Source organism: Ictalurus punctatus, chromosome 9, assembly GCF_001660625.3.
Source record: "Ictalurus punctatus breed USDA103 chromosome 9, Coco_2.0, whole genome shotgun sequence".
Lineage (NCBI taxonomy): Eukaryota > Metazoa > Chordata > Actinopteri > Siluriformes > Ictaluridae > Ictalurus > Ictalurus punctatus.
This window is the reverse complement of record NC_030424.2, coordinates 8,516,393-8,538,772: the sequence shown is the minus strand read 5'-3', so window position 1 is coordinate 8,538,772 and position 22,380 is coordinate 8,516,393. Positions and strand designations below refer to the sequence as shown.

Below are 22,380 nucleotides of genomic sequence, written 5' to 3'. Positions count from 1 at the left end.
GTTTGGAGAAGAAATGGCACTGCACATCACCCTTAAAACACTATACCAACAGTGAAGTTTTGAGGTGTAAGAATCATGGTGTGGGCTCTTTTTCATCACATGGTGCTGGCAGACTTCATATAATTGAAGGAATGATGAATGGAGCCCTTTACCGGAAGATTCTTGAGAAGAATCTGCTGCCATCCATCAGGATGATGAAGCTGAGACGTGTGTAGACCTTCCAGCAGGACAGCGATCCAAATCATACAGCAAAGGAAACTCTCAATTGGTTTCAGAGGGAAAAAAAATCAAAGTGTTAGAATGGCCCAGTCGATCACATGACTTGAATCGAATTGAAGAAGATTGAAAGAGAATATGTTTAGAAGAATGGGTCAAAATCACACCTGGATACTGCGGCTGATTAATTTCTTCATACAGGAAGTGTCTTGAAGCGGTCATTACAAACAAAGGCTTCTCCACTAAGTATTAAATAAATTTCAGTTAGTGTGTTCAATACTTTTTTCCTGTGTCATTCCTCTTTATTACACATAACTTCATTTATAGACTTCAATGTTGTGAATTCTTTATATTTCCGGATTTCTTGGGTTAATACTGATGTCTGGTGAAATTTTCATGTGAATAGCCTCATTAGAAATATATTTAGTGAAAAAAATTTTTCGACACGTCCAATACCTATTTCCCCCGCTTTTATTATTATTATTATTACGTTTATTTTTGTTGTGCTGCTGTGTATTTTATTCAAATACTAACAGTTATTGTTAGTAAGCTGTACGCTTTACGGTTTATTATAGCTACAACTTTCAGTAAATAATAATGAACTTCCTTTGAGTGAATAATTGTGCAATACTGTTTAAGAAGTATAAAGTTTCTGTTAGTGGATTAAATAAAGTTTTAGATTACGGGACCATGAGCTATCCCTTAGTAAGTGCATGCCATTGTCTGATTCATGAGTTTTAATCATGGAACTGTTGACATAAATACTCCTTTATTTCATGTAATATAACATTGTGTTATGAATCACTTTAATATTAATGAGTTTATTAAGAAGACAAAATACACTTGTGCTGTCATGATGAATGAATGTTAACCCATTCTCTCAACAGCTAAGCAATACTGTGTGCAAAGACAAACTTTTAAAGGTCACTATGATTACATGCTTTCTGCTTGTTCATGAAGAATTTATTTGTTCCCAACACCAGCTGAACTGCATTTCTTCTATTGATCCAGGAGATAGCATTTATGTCCATGCTTGCTTTAAGTCTGTCAAACAGTGCTGTGGAGTCTTAAGCACCAGATCAGAATGTGATGACATTGTAGGTTCAGGGACATATCACAGTGTTAGCCACTCACACCGACTGTTTTAATCAAAACACAACTCGGTTCTGACTGCATTGATTTTCTAGTACTAGATCTGCATGTGAAGAATAAACACCTCAGATCCTCAATGTGCTTTTAGATGTACTGACATAGACCTACATATAATAATATTCCAGTATGACAAGAGTCGCTATCTTTTTTCTGATTAAGATGAGCCAGCACAATGCTCTGCTTACAGTTTACCAGCCTTCGAGATTAAGCATACATTCAGAACAAGCAATTTTACTGCTCCTGCACCTAACTTTTCTTATGAGTCACCCTGTTGTTAATACGTGGACTGGACTTGTAAGCTGTTAAGTGGAAGATAAGGGGACATAATGACAAAGTGCATATAGTTCAGTTCATAATGACAAAGCGAATAATGACAAAAGCGTATACAATTAAATTTTATTTGTGTAGCGCTTTTAACATGTGCAGTGTCACGAAGCAGCTTTACAGAAATGAATAAATGTATCCCTAATGAGCAAGCTAGAGGTGATGGTGGCAAGGAGAAGCTCCCTGAGACAATAGGAGGAAGAAATGATGTGAAGAACCAGACAGGTTTTTAGAAAAAAAAAATTCCGAATGTATTAAAAATCATAACGTGAATAACTTTTGTTTAGTTTTCACATCCTTTATTCACTACATTGTAGAAGCACCTTTTGGCAGTGGTTACAGCTTCTTGGGTAAGTCTCTACAAGCTTTGCCAAGTTCTCCCATTGTTCCTGGCAGATCTTCTCAAGCTCAGTCAGATTGGATGAGGAGCATCTGTGAACTGCCTTCTTCAGGTCTGTCCAAAGATGTTCTTTGGGGTTCTTGGCTGTTGCTGGTCCACTCATGGACATTCAGAGACTTTCCCAAAGCCACTACTACATTGTCTTTCCCATGTGGTTCAGGTTGTTGTCGTACTGAGAGGTGAACCTTCGCAGACCCAGTCTAAGGATGTGTGCAGTCTGGAGCAGGGTTTTTTTTTTTCTTTCAAGGATCTCTCTATATATGACTGTATTCCCTCAATTCTGATCTCCCAGTCCCTGCCACTGAAAAGCACTTGCATACATAACATGCTTCAATGTAGGGTTGCTATTATCCAGTTGATGAGCAGTGCCTGGATTTCGCCAGATGACCCGCTTGGAGTATAGTTCAAAGGGTTACTTTTTTTTTTTTCTAAGTAGACCAGAGAATCTTTTTACTCATGCTTTCAGAGTCCTTGAAGGGCCTGCTATATCCCCTTTACTCAAGAGTGGCTTCATTTAGTCAATCTACCATAGCAGCCTGATTGATGGAGCATTTCTGAGATGGCTGTCCTGTCTTACTGTTAGAGTGGAGTTTGCTTGATTTTGTGTTTCATTTCTGCAATTGCAAAATCCTGGAGGGACTGCCTAATGCTGAAGGGGTTTGAATAAATTCCAGACGCACTGGAGGTAGTAATTGTAACAGTCATAGTTGTTTATTGTTTTACCTCGTACAAATTCATCGAAGATTCACTATGCAAGTCTAGCCTCTGGAAAGAACTGATTTTGACATAAAAATCATAAGCTAATTTTCAGCCTCGCCGTGCTGAATATGCTTTCCATTTTTTTATTATTGAGTCAGTGTGTGTGTGTGTGTGTGTGTGTGTGTGTGTGTGTGTGTGTGTGTGTGTGTGTGTGTGTGTGTGTGTGTGTGTAATAACTTCAAGGTCTGCAAAAAAAATGGTGAGTATGACCTCCGGAACCTCTTACACTTACAGGACACGTGAGGCTTCTGAGCTTTTCCTGTGGCAGTCAGAATGTGTGGGCATGTGACTCCAATGGCATGGTGTATTTCCGAGTGGGAACCCAACCTTTAAACCCCAGCATGATGCTCCCAGCCTGGATCTGCATCGAGCCACCTGAGCAGGTAAATGGACCTGTCTGACGTTGATTAACCAATTGATTAATTAAAGCCATTGTACACTTTGATTTGAGGTATTTGTTAAATCCAAGGCATTAATCTTTAAACACAAGATTGCACAAGTGCAGTGACAGTGCAGCCTAACACAGTTCTTCCTGCGTTTTTTTTTTTGTTCCCTGGAGCAGCTTGTGGGCGTGCACTTAGTACGCGTTCAGACCAATCCCAACGACCGCATGTTGTGGGCTCTGGATAGTCGCTGTAACGTATATGTTCGCACTGGCATTACCGAGGAAATGCCAGTGGGGACGGCCTGGGAGCACATTCCAGGTACATCATCGTTATACTTTTCTCTTTTGTTTTGTCTTATTTGCTTTGTTTCTTCTTTGGCTGACTCAGACATTCACACTGCCCCCGCCCCTTCATGTAACTTAACTATGCACTATAATGGGAAGCTTTGACTCAGTTGTCTGAGTTGACTCAATTACAGCAGCAACATGCGTCACACTGACACAAAGCACATTATACACATTTCTATATAAGCGACACACGAAAAGAAAACTTTAGTTTTTGGGGGGTTTTTTTTCTTTTTGTTAAAATAAATCTAGTGGCCTCCTCCACTAGGTTTGTTTCTGTGTTGTCAATCCATTCACCTGCCCATGTGTCCGCCTGAGATGTTTGTAGGATTTATATGGAATTATCATTGTAATCAGCAGATGAACTGATTGCATTTTGGAATGGATCCAAACAGGGTCAAGGTCACAGCAAGGGTTAGGGTTAGAAAACTGAAATGGTTTTAGGGTTAGAAAACTGAAATAGTTTTTATTCAGTAGCCTCCTTCCTGTTTGTCATACAGACATTCGCGTTGGTGTTCAGGAACGTATCCCAGTTGATGCCATTGGCATCAAGTTCTATTTGTTTTGTTTTTTCTAGCTGTTGAACCTGGACACATAATCGGATTGTTCTGGGTGCCTGGGCTACTGATTTGTCCAGCCCTGAAATGTTTTTGAATAAGATCAGCTAAAAGGGTTAGTCTGACTAAACAAAATAATGTTCCTGGTAGGGGTGGAATATGAAAATTATTTTAAACCCAGCATTGCAGTCTACTGGACATCATGGTACAATATTATACAATGTACAATATTATTAAAGAGGATGAAATTACATAATGCACCATTCAGTTGTAAAATTATGAGGTTAGGGTAAACAGCGCTGTTGTACCTTACAAATATTTTAAATATTTCGAAGGATGTTCCAAATAATGCTTTTGTGATGTTATCTATACCAGTACTGCTGTAACTATTTTCAGAGTTCCTTGTCATGGTATATCATAAGTAGGAATGTCCCTATCCAGTACGAAGTATCTGTATCCGAGCCGATCCAGGCACGTTCTAATGTATAGGGATTGGTTATTTTAAGTCTGATTCACGCAACTGTCCTAAAGCAGGATAACAGCTGTAAGCACTACCAGTATTTCATGTGGTGGCAGCAACAGATGTGCTTTCAACATGAAGGATGAACTCCAGTGAAGGAGATTTTGATTTTGTGGTTCATTTAGAATGTTCATGTTATGCTGCTGATGTTATGTGGAATTGCAATGAGCATACACTGAGTATACTAGTTTTGCTATAATGCTGCTACACTCCAACATGTTAAGAGGACTTAACAGAATTGTGCCTGAAATGGTATTCATTAGAGTGTTGTATGTTTTTGCTGTATGTTTAGAAGTCTAATTTATTTATTAAGACATTTTATAGATATTTTTGTTGTTGTTGTTTTCGTTATATTTTTGTTTAAAGGAAAGCTGGGATAGCAGTTTTCTTAATGGAGAGGTTTTTTGAGCTCTAGCCTGTCTTGGCTTATTTGGATTAGTTTTAGTAACTTAAATGTACATGGCATGACAAACAAAACTGGACTGGGACATCCGTACTTATTTTCTAGCACCGATTCAGTACTGGTTCTGCAAGATTGCATGACTCAGAAGTGACAAAGATGGTTGTCCCATTAAGATGTGTAATGTGGCCTCTCTATGTTGCTACAGGGCTCCAGGCTAGTCAATTAGTGCTGAGCACAAGAACTGCATGGGTGCGCTGTCCTAATGGTGAGATGGCTCGACGATACGGGATTTCAGAAAAGAACCCAGCTGGGGATTACTGGAAGAAGGTGCCTGGCCTGGTCAACTGGCTGACGGGTGAGTGGTTAAAGGGTTACGGGTGAAATATGGGTGAAAATTCTGTAAAAGCTCACTAAATAATGCTGACCAGACTTTAGTAGCTCCAATAGGAACTCCAGTTTTTATTGTGAACAAATGTTAATGTTAATTCACCCCCTTTTTGGTCAATACTTGGGAGAACCAACTTTGGCTGCAATTATAACTTCAAGTCTTATGGGATCTGTCTCTATCAGCTTTGCACATCTGGATCCTGATATGTTTGCCCTTGTGTGCCAAGGCCAAGGAGTCCATCGTACCAGAGAACATTTTTTTCCACATTCGCTGAGTCTCCAACATGGGATTTCAAAAGGCTTTTTGTCAATAAAGGCTTCTCGTCAACACTCTTTGTGGCTGTGGTTGTCTTGTGAACAGTTTCTCCCATTGGATCTGTGGATCTCTCCAGAATCCTTCAGATTCACCCTTAACCTCTTGGATGCTTCTCTGATTAATCTGCTTACACCTGAACTAAATAAAGTTTTTCACAGCAGTAGGGGTGAATACTTATGCAATCGCAACATTTAAGTTTCTTTATTTGTAAATAGTATTGCAGACTATACTATACATTTGTTATAAAGCCGGGCTCGGTGGTTTAGTGGTTAGCACGTTTGCCTCGCACCTCCGGGGTTGTTCAATTCCCACGTCCACCATGTGTGCGCAGAGTTTGCATGATCTCCCCATGCTTTGGGGGTTTCCTCCAGGTACTCCAGTTTCCTCCCCAGTCCAAAGACGTGCATTCTAGGCTGATGGGTATTTCCAAATTGTCCGTAGTGTGTGAATGGGTGTCCACTTGTGCCCTGGGAACACGTCGAGGGTGTCCCTGCCTTGTTCCCCGAGTTCCCTGGGATAGGCTCCAGGCTAACCGCGACCCAGTGTAGGATAAGCGGTACGGAAACTGGATGGAGGTTCTAAAGCAGGGTTGTCCAAGCTTATCCGCAAGGGCCAATGTGGGTGGAGGTTTTCATTCCAATCAAGCAGGAGCCACACCTGATTCCACCTGTTTAATCAGTTGAGCTCGGCTTTGAGGAAAATCAGATGTGGCTTCTGCTTGGTTGGAATGAAAACCTGCACCCACACCGGCCTTTTGCGAATAGGATTGGACACCCATGTTCTAAAGCCTACTGTCCTCTTACAGTGATCCATTACACAAAGGTAGAGTAGACTGAGCTAAAAAACAAGTATGAGAATGATGTCTCTCTGTTGCAGTGACTCCCATGGATGAAGTCTGGGCTGTTACCCCAACTGGCGCTTTGACACAGCGCCTGACCAAGACCCTGCCACACAGCACCAGCAAAAATCACGCCAACACAGGCTCTCTCAGTGGGGAAGAACTCGAAGAGGAGTGGGAGGTGATCTAGACAGCCGTGGTGTGTGTTGTGTCTTGTAAAAACAGTTCTGTTAATGGGCACTTTTTTGTTGTTGTTGATTATGAGCTTAACCTGTGTACAGAACAGATTGTCTTTACAGAGTGTACAGAATTATCGATGGTTACGTTTTGAAGGGAAGTCTAAACAAAAGTATTTGTTTAATGAACTTATTTTAACCATGCACTATTTAACTTTTTACCCACAATATCAGGATCCGTTACGTTAGGATTTTTTCTTTTATGTGACACAGTGGTCCAGTCCGTACAGCAATGCACGTCATGAGGCGTTTCTGTCACAAGTGCGTCAGAGTACGCTTACAGACTCGGGATCAGATCCGCCGTGATGTACTGTAAAGGGGGAAATATAAATCGGTATTCTAACGCTAAACATTTTGATGAAAATGGGTTCTGGTTCGCAGACAGAAAAGTGAAGGAGACCGAGACTAAAGTCTGATCGTGAATTGAAATGAAAAATATGTAATGCAAATGAAATATGTCAAGGGATTGGTTGTAAAGAGCATTCATTGAACATTTAACATGAGTGGAATCATACATCGCAGAATTTGTATGATAATATAAATTGTACAAGATATGTTGTTCAAGTGTCATCTTAACTTTTGAAATGCAAAAACATATGTTTGTTAACCTCCATGTGTGGCGTATAACATCTGTTAATATTAACAGTCCGCAGCTGTTCGCGTTGTGAAAGAACACCGCTTTATGGCAGAAAATGCTGTTCTCAATTTAGTGAATTGATGATTGGTATATCTGTGGCTGATTAAGCAAAATGGACTCTCTTTCTCCCTTTTCATATTTGGGAGCAGCCAGATTTTACTTTGCGGTTAAGGTACATGCTAAAGAGAAACAGTTGAGGAAAATCTGTAGTTTTCAGCACTATATACACTAGAACGTATCAAAATTTCACCATACGAATGGTTTTCCCAGGACACCACTCATAATGTGAAGCAAGCAGAGACATCTCCACGATGCTTAATGAGTCGAAAGTCTATATAAACATGTTTACAATAACAGTGTGTTGAGCTTAACAGATTACTAGATTGTACTGTAATTGTAAAGCCAAAAAGCCAGAAACCCTACTGTGCCAGGAGTAAAATTGCTGGGGCCAAAAGTACTTAGTAGTGGATTTGGGATTCCATTCTGATTAATCTAGTGTGTAAATTCCTGATTAATCTAGTGTGTGTCTTAAATCCCCCCCCCCCCCCCCCCCCCCCCTGAACTGATCATGAAATCAGTTCATGATCACAGTGAGAACGTATAACGGTCTCTTTAAGACAGAATGTAGGAGGAACTATTTTTTGCTAATATTTACCGAAGCCTTTGCTTTCACAATGGACTCACCAAGGAATGTGTGTGTAAATTTTCAAAATTGGTAATAGCTACTGAGAGCTGTTACCAGAGTTAATTAAATACAATAGGGAATAAGGCATGCTTAACATCGTTATTTACATACCTGCTGTTTGTCGGGTCAGATCGACTCTGTGCATGAACCATCGGAAGCAGGAAAAGGGGATGAGGAGGGGTGTGTGTTGTGTTTTTTGTTTGTTTGGGTTTTTTTTTTTTTATTATTATTATTATTATTATTATTATTATTATTATTATTCTCTTCATTGCTGTAATTTTGTTCACTTGGTTATTACTAGACTGCTTAGTGTTATTGTGCCAGTCTACAGCACTCTTATATGCCACCCGGTTCATAAAAACTTTCATAGTCCATTCTGAATGAACTGTAACGCCGTATTGGCAACTTTCATGTAACGTCATTTAGAGAATGCACTTTATTAATGAATAAATATGTGTACCAAGTGTATCATAATTGAATAAGAGGCATATATAATGGTGTCTTTTTTAAAATTTATTTCTTTGGACCACAGACACCTCAGAAATATGCAAATATAATGTGGTAAGTAGATTAACATTGCATTAATAGTGTCGATTGTTTGTGGTTGTTTTTACTTGTGACTATTTTTTCCTGTAATTTGGGACGCTCGTGTCCTCTTTTCTTCTCCTCTTCTCCTTTGACCACAATGCTGTTGGTGAAAATGAAATGGGAACCCTAGCACTCATTATAGAGCACTATGTTATGTGTATGGTATATTATCACTGATAACATTAACCCTGCTTTAAGCGCTGCTGTCATCACTTTATGCTGTCAATATGAACTGCCAGAATTAAAAAGATGTTTACCAAAATAACACCTAAGCCTGATTATGACTCCGATTTAGCACAGGAGAATCAAGTACTGACTTGATGGTGTACTTGTTGCAGAAGTGTGTTTTTTGTTGTTGTTGTTGTTGTTGTTTTCTCACGTCTAAAAAAAAAAAAAAATTTTAAATCGACCGTGTATGCAGGGAGTTAAGAAATTCACTGATACTGTTCACAAAAAATATATTTAAAAATATATTTATTTTTTAGAACAGTTACCAAGCATCACTTGGTATCATTGTATTTTACAACATTGACATATTTACAGTGGCGGAATCAGTGTAGCAGTCCTAAATGCTCTGAACAGAACGATTTTCCAATTCTTGCTCTAACTTCACGAGGTTTTTTTTTTTGTTTGTTTTGGTTTTTTTTTTAAACCACACACTTTTCAGATAAGGGATCTTGTTGATGCTATCAGTCAAAGTCAGATAGAGTACATCCATTATTGCGTTAAGACTGGTGCAATCTGAAATCAGGTGGTCTGAGGAAATCAGGCAGGGACTCGAGCTGTTCGTCGGGAACGGATCGCGTCACAGTGCGCATGCATTGCACGAACAGAGATGTTGGACATTGACCAGAGAGCCACTGGAACGCCTGCTCTCCGATGAGGCGGCTCCACAGTGCGGGGTTCTCCCGCAGCTCCGCGCGCATGCGAAAGCGTAGCGCGGGCATGAACAACACCATGTATCCGAGGCACACGCGCTTCGTACGCATGTCCATGTCACTCTGGCTGATTTGTTGCAGCAGGCAGTCCAGAGGTGTGTCTCCAGCACGGTCTGTGACGTACGGGCACGCGCCGTGGCCCAGCAACAGCAGCAAACACTCGGGGCGCGCCAGGTCGCACGCCAGGTGTAGCACCGTTTTGCCTCCCTCTGCGTGCGCGCACCCGCGGTGATTCAAGAGCAGCTGTTTTTCGCCTTCGTCGGCGAAATCCTTGAGACTGCCCATCATCATTTTGAGAATGTTCGTGCGGTTATAGCGCACGGCCACGGCGACGTGCGGCGCGGCGGAGTGCGCGCAGCAGCGGAAGCTCGCGCTCGGCACGGCCAGCGCGTGCACGGGGAAGCGCTGGAGCAGGTGGCGCGCGTACTGCTGGTGGTCGTGGACGAGCGCGTAGAGCAGTGCTTCGGATGGCGAGAAAGCGCATGCGCGACCTTCGTCTTCCCAGTGAAACGCTTCGGTGGTGCGGATGTCCTCCAGCAGCCACACCGGCAGCAGATCCCGCACAGCCTGATAGAAAGCAAGCGAGGTTCTCTGGCACTGTTTTTCAGATTTGTAATCTGGCCGGCGCTCGTACATTCCCAGATCCAAAGGCATCGTTACTCTGTTCTACCCCCTTTTTTGCACTCTGTTGTGATTTTAAAGTTGTTCTTGAGATGTTTGGGTGGTTTTGCTGGTTTGACTTTGAGGTCAGTGTGTAAAAACACTGAAACATCTGCAGACTTACTGGAGGTAGTTTATAGCGGTTATGTTGACTATCCTGCACAGCGTTAAAACAGTTAACAGTCACTTATCACGCATCAGCAACCAAAAGGACAGTTCAGTAACCTCAATAATCCATGTGAGTACTAACCAAGAAAACAGCGGCTTGTTTACTCGTAATGTTACATTCGTCCACCGTCAAAGCCCGCTTCAACACCATTCAGCAGTTTATATATGTCCGTGCAGCGACACGCCCCCATCCCCGCTCGTCCCCGCCCCTCAACGCTCGCGCACTTGTTTCATTGGCCATGAATATAAGCATGCAGATGTGACGTCAAGAATGTCTGAATGACCTGTAAACGTTTCCATATAGAGAAGAGCCAGTGACAGAGCGCTCTCACAGGAACTGAAATTTTTAGAACAACAAAACCTTCCTTGCCCTCGACTTAAAAGATACACCCTAAAGAATTCACTTGTCTCATCTCAATTTTGCGATAATAGACTTTACCAACCCCGTTATTGCCCTGCAAAAACAACAGAAATCCTCAGAGAATGTGTAATGGTTTTAATGGTTATAATGGGAATTGTATTGGTTTTAATGGAACCTGTAATATCCCTGTGGGTCTCTACTGGTAATTTGTTGCCTTCTATTGGTGGTATGTTATGCGTAGTGGATACCATTAAGGACTGGTAATGGTTTTAATGGTCAGCTGATGGTTTGTCATGGTATTTGTAGTGGAAACCAAATACCAAGTAGTGATGGTTTCTGTGTTTTTTTCAGTGTGCAGTTCCTCATCCAGCCGTGTTCGGTACAGTTGGGAAAATAAGTATTGAACACGTCAACATTTTTTTCAGTAAATATATTTCCAATGAGGTTATTCGCATGAAATGCTCACCAGATATCAGTATTAACTCAAGAAATCCGGAGAAATAAAGGATTCACAACATTAATGTAGATAAATGAAGTTATGTGTAATAAAGCAGAATGACACAGGGAAAAAAGTATTGAACACGCTAACTGAAATTTATTTAATACTTAGTGACGAAGCCTTTGTTTGTAATGACAGCTTCAAGACGCTTCCTGTATGAGGAAATTAATGGGCCGCAGTGTTCAGAATCCCAAATTGTGTAATTTTGGAAATGTGACCTCCAGCTGTCCTAATGAACAAAATGGCGCTGTAGACTCACCAGGAATCAGGGTCTCGGTAACTTGCGAATATTTATTTTCCAGCCTTTAGCACCTCACTGCTAACCTTACAGCGATTAGTGTGAGCATTTTTTAAAAATTATTATTTCAGTGGAGTTTTAGCTTTACGTCTGTCCAGGTGCCGTTTTCCACTGTATAAATAAATTAGACTTGTGCATAGTTTTTAGCAAGTGCCATCCTTTGGCTGTCCAACTAAGAACATCCACAATCATCTTTAAGGAATCCAAGTGGTACCATCATTTTCTTTAACAAAATATATCAATATTCTTTACATGTGTGTTGCATAATGCAGCTGATTTTGGAGGCAAAATCTTTTTGCAAGAGATATACGACAGACATACTGCATTGAGAATGGTGAATAGTCAAGACAGCAACAGAAATCAGGATAATGATGCATGTTAAATTAAATGACAGTCATCAGGGGATTTGACCATACAGGTCTCAGGTGATTTGGAGATGATTTACATCTTATGTTTTCTTTAAATTGACTATCCATAAGTGTGGACACTATGCATGAAAAGGGTTCAATCAATAAAAATAAAAGCAGTACACTACCATTATGACGGTAGTGTCCAACCAATTAATAGTTTCTGGTATTATGTTATTATTATTATTATTATTATTATTATTATTATTATTATTATTAAGGTCAAAAGTGGTGCAAATGAAATAGTGCAATAATAGTACCAACATTTCCTTGCATTTCAGCAGTTACGTATTGTAGACTGTAAACTTCTGCCTGCTTGTATGACAATTACACTATATGGCCAAAAGTTTGTGGACACCTGACCTTAATACCCATATGTGCTTTTTGAACATTCCATTCCAGATGTATTCTTCCCTTTGTTGTTATAATAACTTCCACTCTTCTCGAGAAAGGCTTTCCACTAGATTTTGGAGTGTGGCTGTGGGGATTTGCTCATTCAGAGCATTAGTGAAGTCAGGCACTGGGGCACAGTTGGTTTAGTGAACAGTGGACTCGTTCAACAAAACAGACTTCATGTGAAAATGATCTTTCCTTTACTTTCACACTATCCGTCATCACCCAGATGAGGATTGGTTCCTTTCTGAGTCTGGTTCTTCTCAAGGTTTCTTCCGCATATCATCTTAGGGAGTTTTTCCTCGCCACCGGCTCGCTCATTAGGGATAATTTCACACACATATAATATGTATCCTGTGTTTATATGTTTCTGTAAAGCTGCTTGGAGACAATTTCCATTGTCAAACGCGCTATACAAATAAAAATTGAATTGAACTTAACTGAATTGAATTGTTCCAATTCATCCCAATGGTGTTCAGTGTGGTTGAGGTCAAGGCTCTGTGTGCAGCCCACTGGAGTTCTTCCACTGCGACCTCGGCAATCTATGCCTTCATGGACCTCACTTTACACTCGGGTATTGTCATGCTGGAACAGGTTTGGTCCTCTTAGCTCCAGTGAAGGGAAATTGTAATGCTAGAGCATAAAGGCATACTGTACAATTGTGTGCTTCCAACTTTGTGGCAAAAGTTTGTGGAAGACTTTCATATGGGTGTGATGGACATTGTGTCCACATACTTTTGGCCATATAGTGTATTTCATTTTGCAAAATGTATCGAACAAGGTATTAAAACACAGGTTAGTATTATAAACGTTGGCTTACCCCACTGTGAGTGGAAACGCTCTTGGTTTTCATGGCAACTTCTTTTACTTGCAGAGGCTGGATTTGTCACATATTTTGCTGCACAGGTATGATTTACACCTACAACCTTTTCTGACACAAAGGTCCTTTGCTTGTTGTTATCCTAACATAAACACACAGTTATACTGCCACTAGTAGCTGAATCAGATTTTTATTTTATTTTTATTACATCTATTAGGCTTTCCTTGTTATTTATTGACCTAAAAGTGCTTATTAGTGAGGCGAAATCTATTAAGAAAAGATGTAGCATATAATATTTGCCACTAATAGTATTCACAATGTACTCAATATCCGAATCTTTCCGTGAAAAGTGCCATCACGGTGGATAAGACTGCCGTCATTTCCAATCTGAGCGTTTCAAAATCTCCACTTTTATTACTTCCAGCTGCTCACATTATACACCGCTGAAAGTCTGAGGTCACAAATGACTAATGACCTTCTAGTGGTGAGTTTAAATGATAGTGATAGTGTTGTGACGTCACATGATCCCATCCTGCCAGGCTTATTGGGTAATATTGTACGTATTATCAAGTGACCAGCGCATTCAGAACATTCAGCACCCAGCACTCACCTTATATAAGCCCAGGCTTTAGCACTGGGTTCATTAACAGACCAGAGTGTTTAATGGTTTACTAGATGTATTTCAACAATGTATCTTTAATTATAAAATGTACAACTTTTACTAATTAGGTGATTTTCGACAAGTTTTGTCTGCCGAGTTAGTTATGCATTTACATTTACATTTATTTATTCAGAAGTCGCTTTTATCCAAAGTGACTTACAAATGAGGAAATACAAACAAAGCGATATATCAAGCAAAGAACGATACAAGTAGTGCTACCATGCAAGATCTTTAATTGAGTTCTAGAAGAAGAAAAGTGTGCAGAGTGGAGGTGTAAGAGCCAGAGTAAGGTATTTTGTTTTGTTTTTTTTCTTTGTAGGGGTTGGTTAGGTGTTCATGGAAGAGGTGGTTCTTTAGCTGTTTTTTGAAGATACTGACAGATTCTGCAGTCTGGACTGAGGTTGGAAGTTCATTCCATCACTGAGGGACAGATACTGTGAAGGTTCTGGAAAGTTATGCAGTAGTATGCATGTGACACTATCTTTTTCTTTTTAAATCTATCCATTAACATTTAGTTATTTAACATACACTAGATTTCCTCAAGCACACAACAATAACTCTTTGCTCCTAGGATTTAATCTCAACCTTCCAGACATTAGCAGAGAATCTTAAATGCTGAGCTATCTATTTATCTAGACAACTACTCAGCAGTTGTAATAAATAAATAAATAAATAAATAAAATGGTAATGTAATCACATTGAACAAAACAATAGATAAGCATTTAATCTACACCTTGGGTTTTCTCTGCTCACTACACACCTGATCAAGCTTGAAATCTGATTTGATGTGAAATCTGATCAGCCTTGAAACCTGAACTATTAATCAACTACTCTAACTGTTCATTCATCCAATTACCCATCAGTCAGTACTTAATGTGTGAGAACGTAATCAAGTCTGAACAGCAGCATTCACAACAAGACCCTGGAAAAGGTGGGGAGATTGCCCTGATGAAACACTAACCACAACACCCACACCACCTAGTGGATGAACATTTAATGTCAAATTCAAACAAGCTTCTTTTTATATTTGATAAGGGTCTTCCGCAATAAATATTTGAATCAGTATTCTGCATTTTGTTGAAGAAAGGTTAAATAAAGGTTTAAAGAAAGCTTTATAAATTCAGTTGTATTTTCACATCATCAACCAGACAGATAATGGCAAGTTAGAGTGCCCTCCACTAACAGTGGCACCCTTGATAAATATGAGTAAAGAAGGCTGTGAAAATTTCCTTTATTGTTTAACCTTTTGACGTTTTTGTTTAAAAACAATCACAAAAATACTCTTTTAAAATTAATCTTTGCTAAATATAGGTGTGCAATGATTATTGGTACATATGAATGCATATGAAAAAAATATAATTGAAGTATATTCCCATTGATATTTAAAAAAATTTTCATACTCTTGGGTGACTAGGAACAGGAAATTGTTCAACCTTGACTTCCTGTTTCACAGGGATATAAATATGAGGTAACACACAGGCCAAATTCCCTCAGTCGTACATAACAATGGGTAAGACCAAGGAATAAAGCTGGGACGTGCAGAAAAAGGTTGTTGAGGTTCACAAAATGGGAAGTGGCTATAAGAAAATAGCACAAGCATTTAAAATGCTCATTTCCACCATAAGAGCAATAATTAAGAAGTTCCAGTTAACTGGAAATGTTATGAATCAACCTGGAATTGGACGTGTGTCTGTATTTTCTCAACACACTGTGAGGAGGATGGCTCGAGTGGGAAAAAAATCTCCAAGGATCACAGCTGGAGAACTGCAGAAGTTAGTTGTGTCTTGGGGTCAGAAAGTCTCCAAAACCACAATCCGAAGTCACCTACATCACCACAAGTTGTTTGAAAGGGTTTCATGAAAAAAGCCGCTACTCTCATCCAAAAACAAACTCGAGCGTCTTCAGTTTGCCAGACATTACTGGAACTTCAAATGGGATTGGTTTCTGTGGTCAGATGAAACAAAATAGAGCTTTTTGGCAATAAACACCAGAGGTGGTTTTGGCACACAGAGAGGTAGCCATATGGAAAAGTACCTCATGCCCACGGTTAAATATGGTGGTGACTCTTTAATGTTTTGGGGCTGTTTTTCTGCCAGAGGACCTGGACATTTTGTTAGGATACATGGCATCATGGACTCTGTCAAATATCAACAGATATTAAATGAAACCCTGACTGTCTCTGCCAGAAAGATTAAAATGGGCTGTGGTTGGATCTTCCAGCAGGTCAGTGATCCAAAACATACATCAAAATCAACACAAAAATGGTTTACTGACCACAAAATCAAGGTCCTGCCATGGCCATCCCAGTCCCCTGACTGAAACCCATAGAAAACCTGCGGGGTGAACTGAAGAGGAGAGTCCACCAGCATGGACCTCGAAACTTGAAGGAGCTGGAGAGATTCTGTATGGAGGAATGGTCTCAGATCCCTTGCCATGTATTCTCCAACCTCATCAGGCATTGTAGGAGAAGACTCAGAGCTGTTATCTTGGTAAAGGGAGGTAGCACGATGTATTGACTAAAAGGGTGCCAGTAATTATGGCACACATATATTTAACAATTTTTTTTTTTTTAATTAAAAATAAAACTTGTGATGATATCCATGAGGGAGTATTTTTGTGATTTTTTTTTAAACAAAATATCAAAATGTTAAACAATAAAGACACATTTTCACAGCCTTCTTTGCTCATATTTACCTTTACTCTGTACAGATGACAGATATGTTATAATTGCCTAATGAAAACACGGGTACGAGTGAAATTTAGTCAACAAAACAGACCTCACTGAGGTAACTTGCAGTAATTTCATGATCAGGAGATCAATCGAGGGCCATGTTCAAATGCTGTTCAAGTGATTTTTGCTTCAGCTGATAGGTCCTGATAAAGTGATAAAGACTGGTGTGCGTGCTGATCAGAGTGATTGCTTATGTACTCTTGCACCCATAATTATTGTTTGACTAATGCTGTTTTACGTAAGTAAATTAGGTTACAGTTGTAGAGGTATTCAGGGCGTTGGCTTGCTTGTCAGCTCAATATAATATATATTATATAATTCCAACTAAACTAAGTACGTTTATAATGTAAATATAATCAATTATAATATCCCATAAACGTTGCTTGGACTTTAAAAAATCAAATAAAATCAATGATATTAAACACAGAATGACTGCTTTGGAATAGCTTGTCCACCTGTAGGCTATGAATAAAGGCCGCTGTAAAGACAGACATAGTTTTCATTGCCATATTTACAATTTCATATTCATGTTCATGAAATATTACATTTATTTAATAAATAGCAGCTGCTTTTAGACCATTGGTGTGTTGATGTCTTTTAGTGGAACTGAAATGGAATCTTTCAATTCATTTCAATTTTGGAGGTTAACCGGTTTTTAAAATGCTAGAACATGACGTCTGATTGAGATATGTGCAAAGAAAAACGTATTTCAGTCCAGTAAAACATTTCATTTTCAGAATTTCTCATAGCAGATTTCAGCATGAGAAGGTTTTTCCCCAGACCGCCTCATGTGTGCATGAGTTCAAACCAAGTGACCGCATAGTACAACATTGTTTCATTGAATAATGACTGTAGATTCCAGTTATAGTGCACATTGATCTACATGGAAGTGTTTATTGTAAAACTGAGAACGTGACTTTGGGGCTGTAAAGTCTATTTTGAATAAATGTCACGTACTGTAAATACAGCTACCTGTGACAAATTCATTTTCATACAAACCAAACTTTAGCAATTACAATTAGGTTTGGAATTACAAGTAAGCCAATCATGTCACAGCAGTACAATGCCTTTGGTTAATGCTCACATCAAACATCAGAATGGGGAAAACATGTTATCTAAGTGACTTTGTCTGGGGCGTGGATGTTGGTGATGGAAGGTTGTTTCAAGTATTTCAGAAACTTCTGATCTCCTGGGATTTTCACATACAACAGTCTCTAGAGTTTACAAAGTATGGTATGAAAAGCATAACATATGCAGTATGAGGCAGCTCTGTGGGTGGAAATACCTTGTTTATGGAAGAGGTCAGAGGAGAACGGTCAGACTGGTTCTAGCTGTAGGAACGCTACAGCAATCAAATAACCACTGTCTAGAACCATGATTAACAGAAAAGCATTAACTGAAGCTCTTGACCTTTATCTGTGTGGGTTTTTTTTTAAAAATATATATCGTGCTGCTGTGACATGATTGGCTGATTGGATAACCGCATAAATGAGCAGGAGTACAGGTGTTTCTATTAAAGTGTCTGGTGTGTGTATACAGTACATTGGAAATATTGAGCAGATCAAGTAGGGTCAGAGTAATAGAGCTGGTGCAAAAACCATGTGAATTACAATAGATACTCTGTTGACTATGTTAAAGAGGAGCTAGCTTACTTGTTATTTCAAAATTAGTTATACGTGTATGCTAAAGATTATTTTTGTAAGTGACCGTGTCAGAGGAAGCTGTATTTACAGTATGTGATGTTTATTCAAAATACACTTTACAGCCTTAAACTGACTTTCAGTAAACAACAATAAACAGTTTTGATTCAATATACAGTTGAGGCCAAAAGTTTACAGACAGCTAGAAAGATATTCAATCTCAGTTTTTGTTTTACCATACATTTCATTTGGCAAGTCAGTTTGGGCATCTACTTTTTTCCACATCAGAGGTTATTTTTAAACAATTTATTTCAGCTTTAATTCACTATATCAGAATGCCAGTGGGTCAAAGGTTGATGTGCACTGTCTCTTTAAACAGTCTGCAAAACTCCAGAAATTGATGTAATGACTTTTAGAAGCTTCTGATTGGCCAATTGTAATGATAAGGAGTTAATGGTAGAGACATTTGGCTGTAAAATGGCCTTTAGAGACAGTGGCTTTTAGCTGTTGATACCCACTGTTGAAAATCCTAGCACCTCAGCCAAGACCACAAGTCTGGCTCCTCCTTAGGACCAATTTCCAAACAATGGAGGGTGCCACAAGCAAATATAAAAATCATAGGGCCACAAAAACAATGCATCATTCAGGAAAGAGACACAAATTAACTCCCAGGGATGAGCAAACTTTGGTCAAGAAGGGTCAATTGAACCCCAAGCCTACAACAAAGGAACTGGTGAAGGAGCTGGAGGCATCAGATACCAAATATGTACATTCATCTTAAAGAGAGTCCTACACCTGCATGTCCTGAAGGAGTGCCACACAAGGAAGCAGCCCCTATTCTGAAGCCAACATTATTAAAAAAAAAGCCAGCGTGATGTTTGCAGGTGATTACCAGAATTTTAGAGGAGTGCTCTCTGGTCAGATTAAACAAAAAAATGAACTGTTTGGTCATAATGATCAGCACTACAGTATGTATAGGGGGAAAAGGTGAGGATTTTAATCCAAAAACACCATCCCAACTGTGAAGCATGGGGGTGGAAGCATCATGTTGACGTGGTGTTTTTCCTGGAAAAGACACGGGATAGACACTTAAGACTTAAGACACTTAAGAAAATAGATGATTAGGATTATCTAGAAATACGGGAGCAACACCTCAAGACAACAGCCAGAAAGTTCAAATTAGCTCAAAACTGTGTCTTCCAACAGGAAAAGGATTCAAAACATACATCCAAGGTTTAAGGACAACAAAGTGAAAGTATTGGAGTGGCCATCCCAAAGCCCTGACCTGAATTTCATAGAAAACACGTGGAATGAACTCAAAATGCATGTTTAAGCAAGAAGGCTCACAAACGTGACTGAGTTACAACAGTTCTGTCAGGAGGAATGAGCAAAAGTTTCCTGCATAGTATTGTGAGAAGCTTGGAAGGCCACGCCAAGTGTTTGATTAAAGTTCAAGCAATTAAAAGGCAATGCCACCAAATATTACAAAGGGTATGTAAACTTTTGAACTAGTGAAAATCTGATATATTAAATAAAAGCTTAAATAAATCTGTCTCTTAGTTATTATTTTGAAATAACCTTTTATGAAGTAGGTACTCTAAATGACTCAACACAGGAAATATATGGAAACATGAAATGGGTGGAGTTGTGAAAAACCGAGTTTGAATGTTTTTAGCCTGGGGGTATGGAAACTTCTGGCCTCAACTGTAGGGCTATTAACCTTTCAGTTTTTGTATAATACCTAAATATCATTACAACAAGTACTTACACTTTAACTAAAATATAATTACATTAATGAGCTAGAGTACACATGGTCAATGGCCACCGTAATAAATTCCGTAAGTGGTATTGTAGTGTAATGTAACTGTATCAGAATGGGTATTCCGGGGGGTGGGGGTGGGGAATCATGAATTTGGAGGCTTTGTCTCCCTTCATTGTTATTTTGAATTAGACAAAATTTAATACAGGCTATTGTATTAAATTCATATTAATACTCGCATTAGGCGCAGCCTGTTTTCATAATAAAGGATAGCATTACAGTTACTGTAACGTGAGATGAAATTTGCTATGAAATACGTACAGTTAATGAACCTGGACCAAGTGTAACAATTCTCAGTTATTACTGGCTCAGTTATTACTGGTTCAAAATGATTTGTTTTTATTATTTTACTCAACATTTTATCCATTTGGCATCTCATAACTGGTATAAGCAGTTAGGCATTAAAGACAGTGCTTAATGGTTTTCTGGCAGTCATATTTCATCTCATTTTACAGTAAATTTTACATAAAACCTTTATTGTGGTTTGTTACCTTCAGCATAACCATATAATAATAATGGGGGGTATATGATTAACACACTTAACACACTTACAGTATAAGGAGTACTCAATCTGCCACAGGCTTACTGAATGTTTAAAAAAAAATGCCCTTGTTTTCTTAATTAGTTGTTCTCCATAATTATTTGTTTCAATTATTTTACATTTATGTTTATTCATTTGCTTATGATTTTTATTTTAAGCAACTTTAAGCAAGGTGGTACAACTGGATTAAGGTTAAGTTTAAGGGGGCAATTAGTTTTTCACACGAGTGAAATATGTTGGATAACTTTTTGTTTTTTGCTTCAATAAAATAAATAAATAACTAAAAACCGCATTGTGTGTTTACTCTGGTTGCTTTTGATTCATGTTGTATTTCGTTTGAAGGTCTAAAATGATTTAGTATGAGATGTACACAAAAATAGAAGAAATCAGGATGGGGCGAATACTTTTTCACAGCACTGTATGTACTAGCTAGGACTCTGACATCTTTTGACATTTAACGTGTCCATGAAACTCGAGATCTGTGCTTTGATCCCGTATGTCGACATATTTGTCTTTGAACCAGGAAGCAGACTGATGGCAGGATGGAGTGCATGACTGATTTACACTACATGCAGTAGTGTTTGCGATGTGCCACACCCTGGTGAATCTATACAAACTTGACAGTAATTTAGCAAAGAGAATTTTATGAGTTTAACGAGAGCCTGCTTTCAACTGTGGAGGATTTCTGAACGCAGTGTTCTGACCCTTTCTTATCGACTTTAACAAGAATGATATCATAGATCACGAGATCCTGTGTGCTTTTGGAGTTATGCCGTACTTTTGAGCCAAGGTTCATGATCAGGAGCACTAGTGGTCACAGAGATCCAACACAGGGAGGCACCTGAATGGTAGATAAAATTATATTACACACTCTTACTGATGGAGAACTCCCAGTGGTGTATAAAGATGGAATTGTGTTCTCAATCTGTCTGAGATAGCAATAAATTCTGTCGGTGAACAACCCCAAGATGATAAATCACGCCTACAGAATGTGCTGGTCATATAACTACAGACTTGCACGAATTCCACCCTTTTCAAAAGGAATAAACTGCAATCTTTTTTTTTCCACTATTCAGGGATGGCTGGAAAAGGAACTAGTGCACAGGAAGATGTGAGAGAACCATATTTGCTACTAAATAGCTGCTACTGTAGTGCAAGACTTGACCAGTGAATTTGACCAGTGGTCACCAGCCGACCACCAACGACATGAGGGTAACTGATGACAGAATTTTCTTCCATCCTGAGGTAACGGTAAAGTCGTTAGCTTAGCTTTTAGTTAACACGAGGTCGCAGTTGCAAACAGAGAGCTTACTAAATTAAATCATGCTTAATTAACTTTTTGTTACTCAGCCTGTTAACAGTAAATCTATTAACCAGGTGAAACATATTACTTAAGTAGCACTGAAGAGATGAGGACCCTGTCCCACTAGTAGAAATGTGCTGGGACGGTCCTATGAGCAACAGGAAGCTCACAGCACATCTCAGTTCTTACAAAAAATGTTTTCTATGCCCTCCTGTCCTTCCGAGTTCGTTCTTTCAAAGTAGCCTGACAACGACCGGTCTTCACGAGAACGCAAGTCCGTTCTTTGTGTTCTTAGAATTGAGAAACAGCCAAAGTCCTCAGGAAGGTACAGAGTTGGTGACCACTGGTGTAGAGAGTATTTGATTGGATGAACACAAGTCTAGTACAGGCTGA

General features: G+C 39.2%; 2 protein-coding genes across 3 annotated transcripts in view; one reads left to right on the top strand and one right to left on the bottom strand.

Annotated features, from left to right (window-relative positions):
- tecpr2 (tectonin beta-propeller repeat containing 2) overlaps window positions 1-9,013 on the top strand; it is a 46,772-nt gene extending 37,759 nt beyond the window's left edge. For both annotated transcript variants that reach the window (XM_047157548.2, XM_053682505.1), the window contains exons 17-20: window positions 3,086-3,234; window positions 3,414-3,555; window positions 5,267-5,416; window positions 6,641-9,013. In XM_047157548.2, coding sequence (XP_047013504.1) covers window positions 3,086-3,234; window positions 3,414-3,555; window positions 5,267-5,416; window positions 6,641-6,792 — 593 coding nt within the window. In that variant the 3' untranslated portion in view covers window positions 6,793-9,013. The remainder of the gene's footprint in view (window positions 1-3,085; window positions 3,235-3,413; window positions 3,556-5,266; window positions 5,417-6,640) is intronic.
- ankrd9 (ankyrin repeat domain 9) lies at window positions 8,029-10,783 on the bottom strand. The gene has a single exon (XM_017475369.3). It carries the CDS (start codon window positions 10,338-10,340, stop codon window positions 9,474-9,476), a length of 867 nt encoding a protein of 288 aa, XP_017330858.1. The 5' UTR covers window positions 10,341-10,783; the 3' UTR covers window positions 8,029-9,473.
- Between the last annotated feature and the right edge of the window lie 11,597 nt (window positions 10,784-22,380).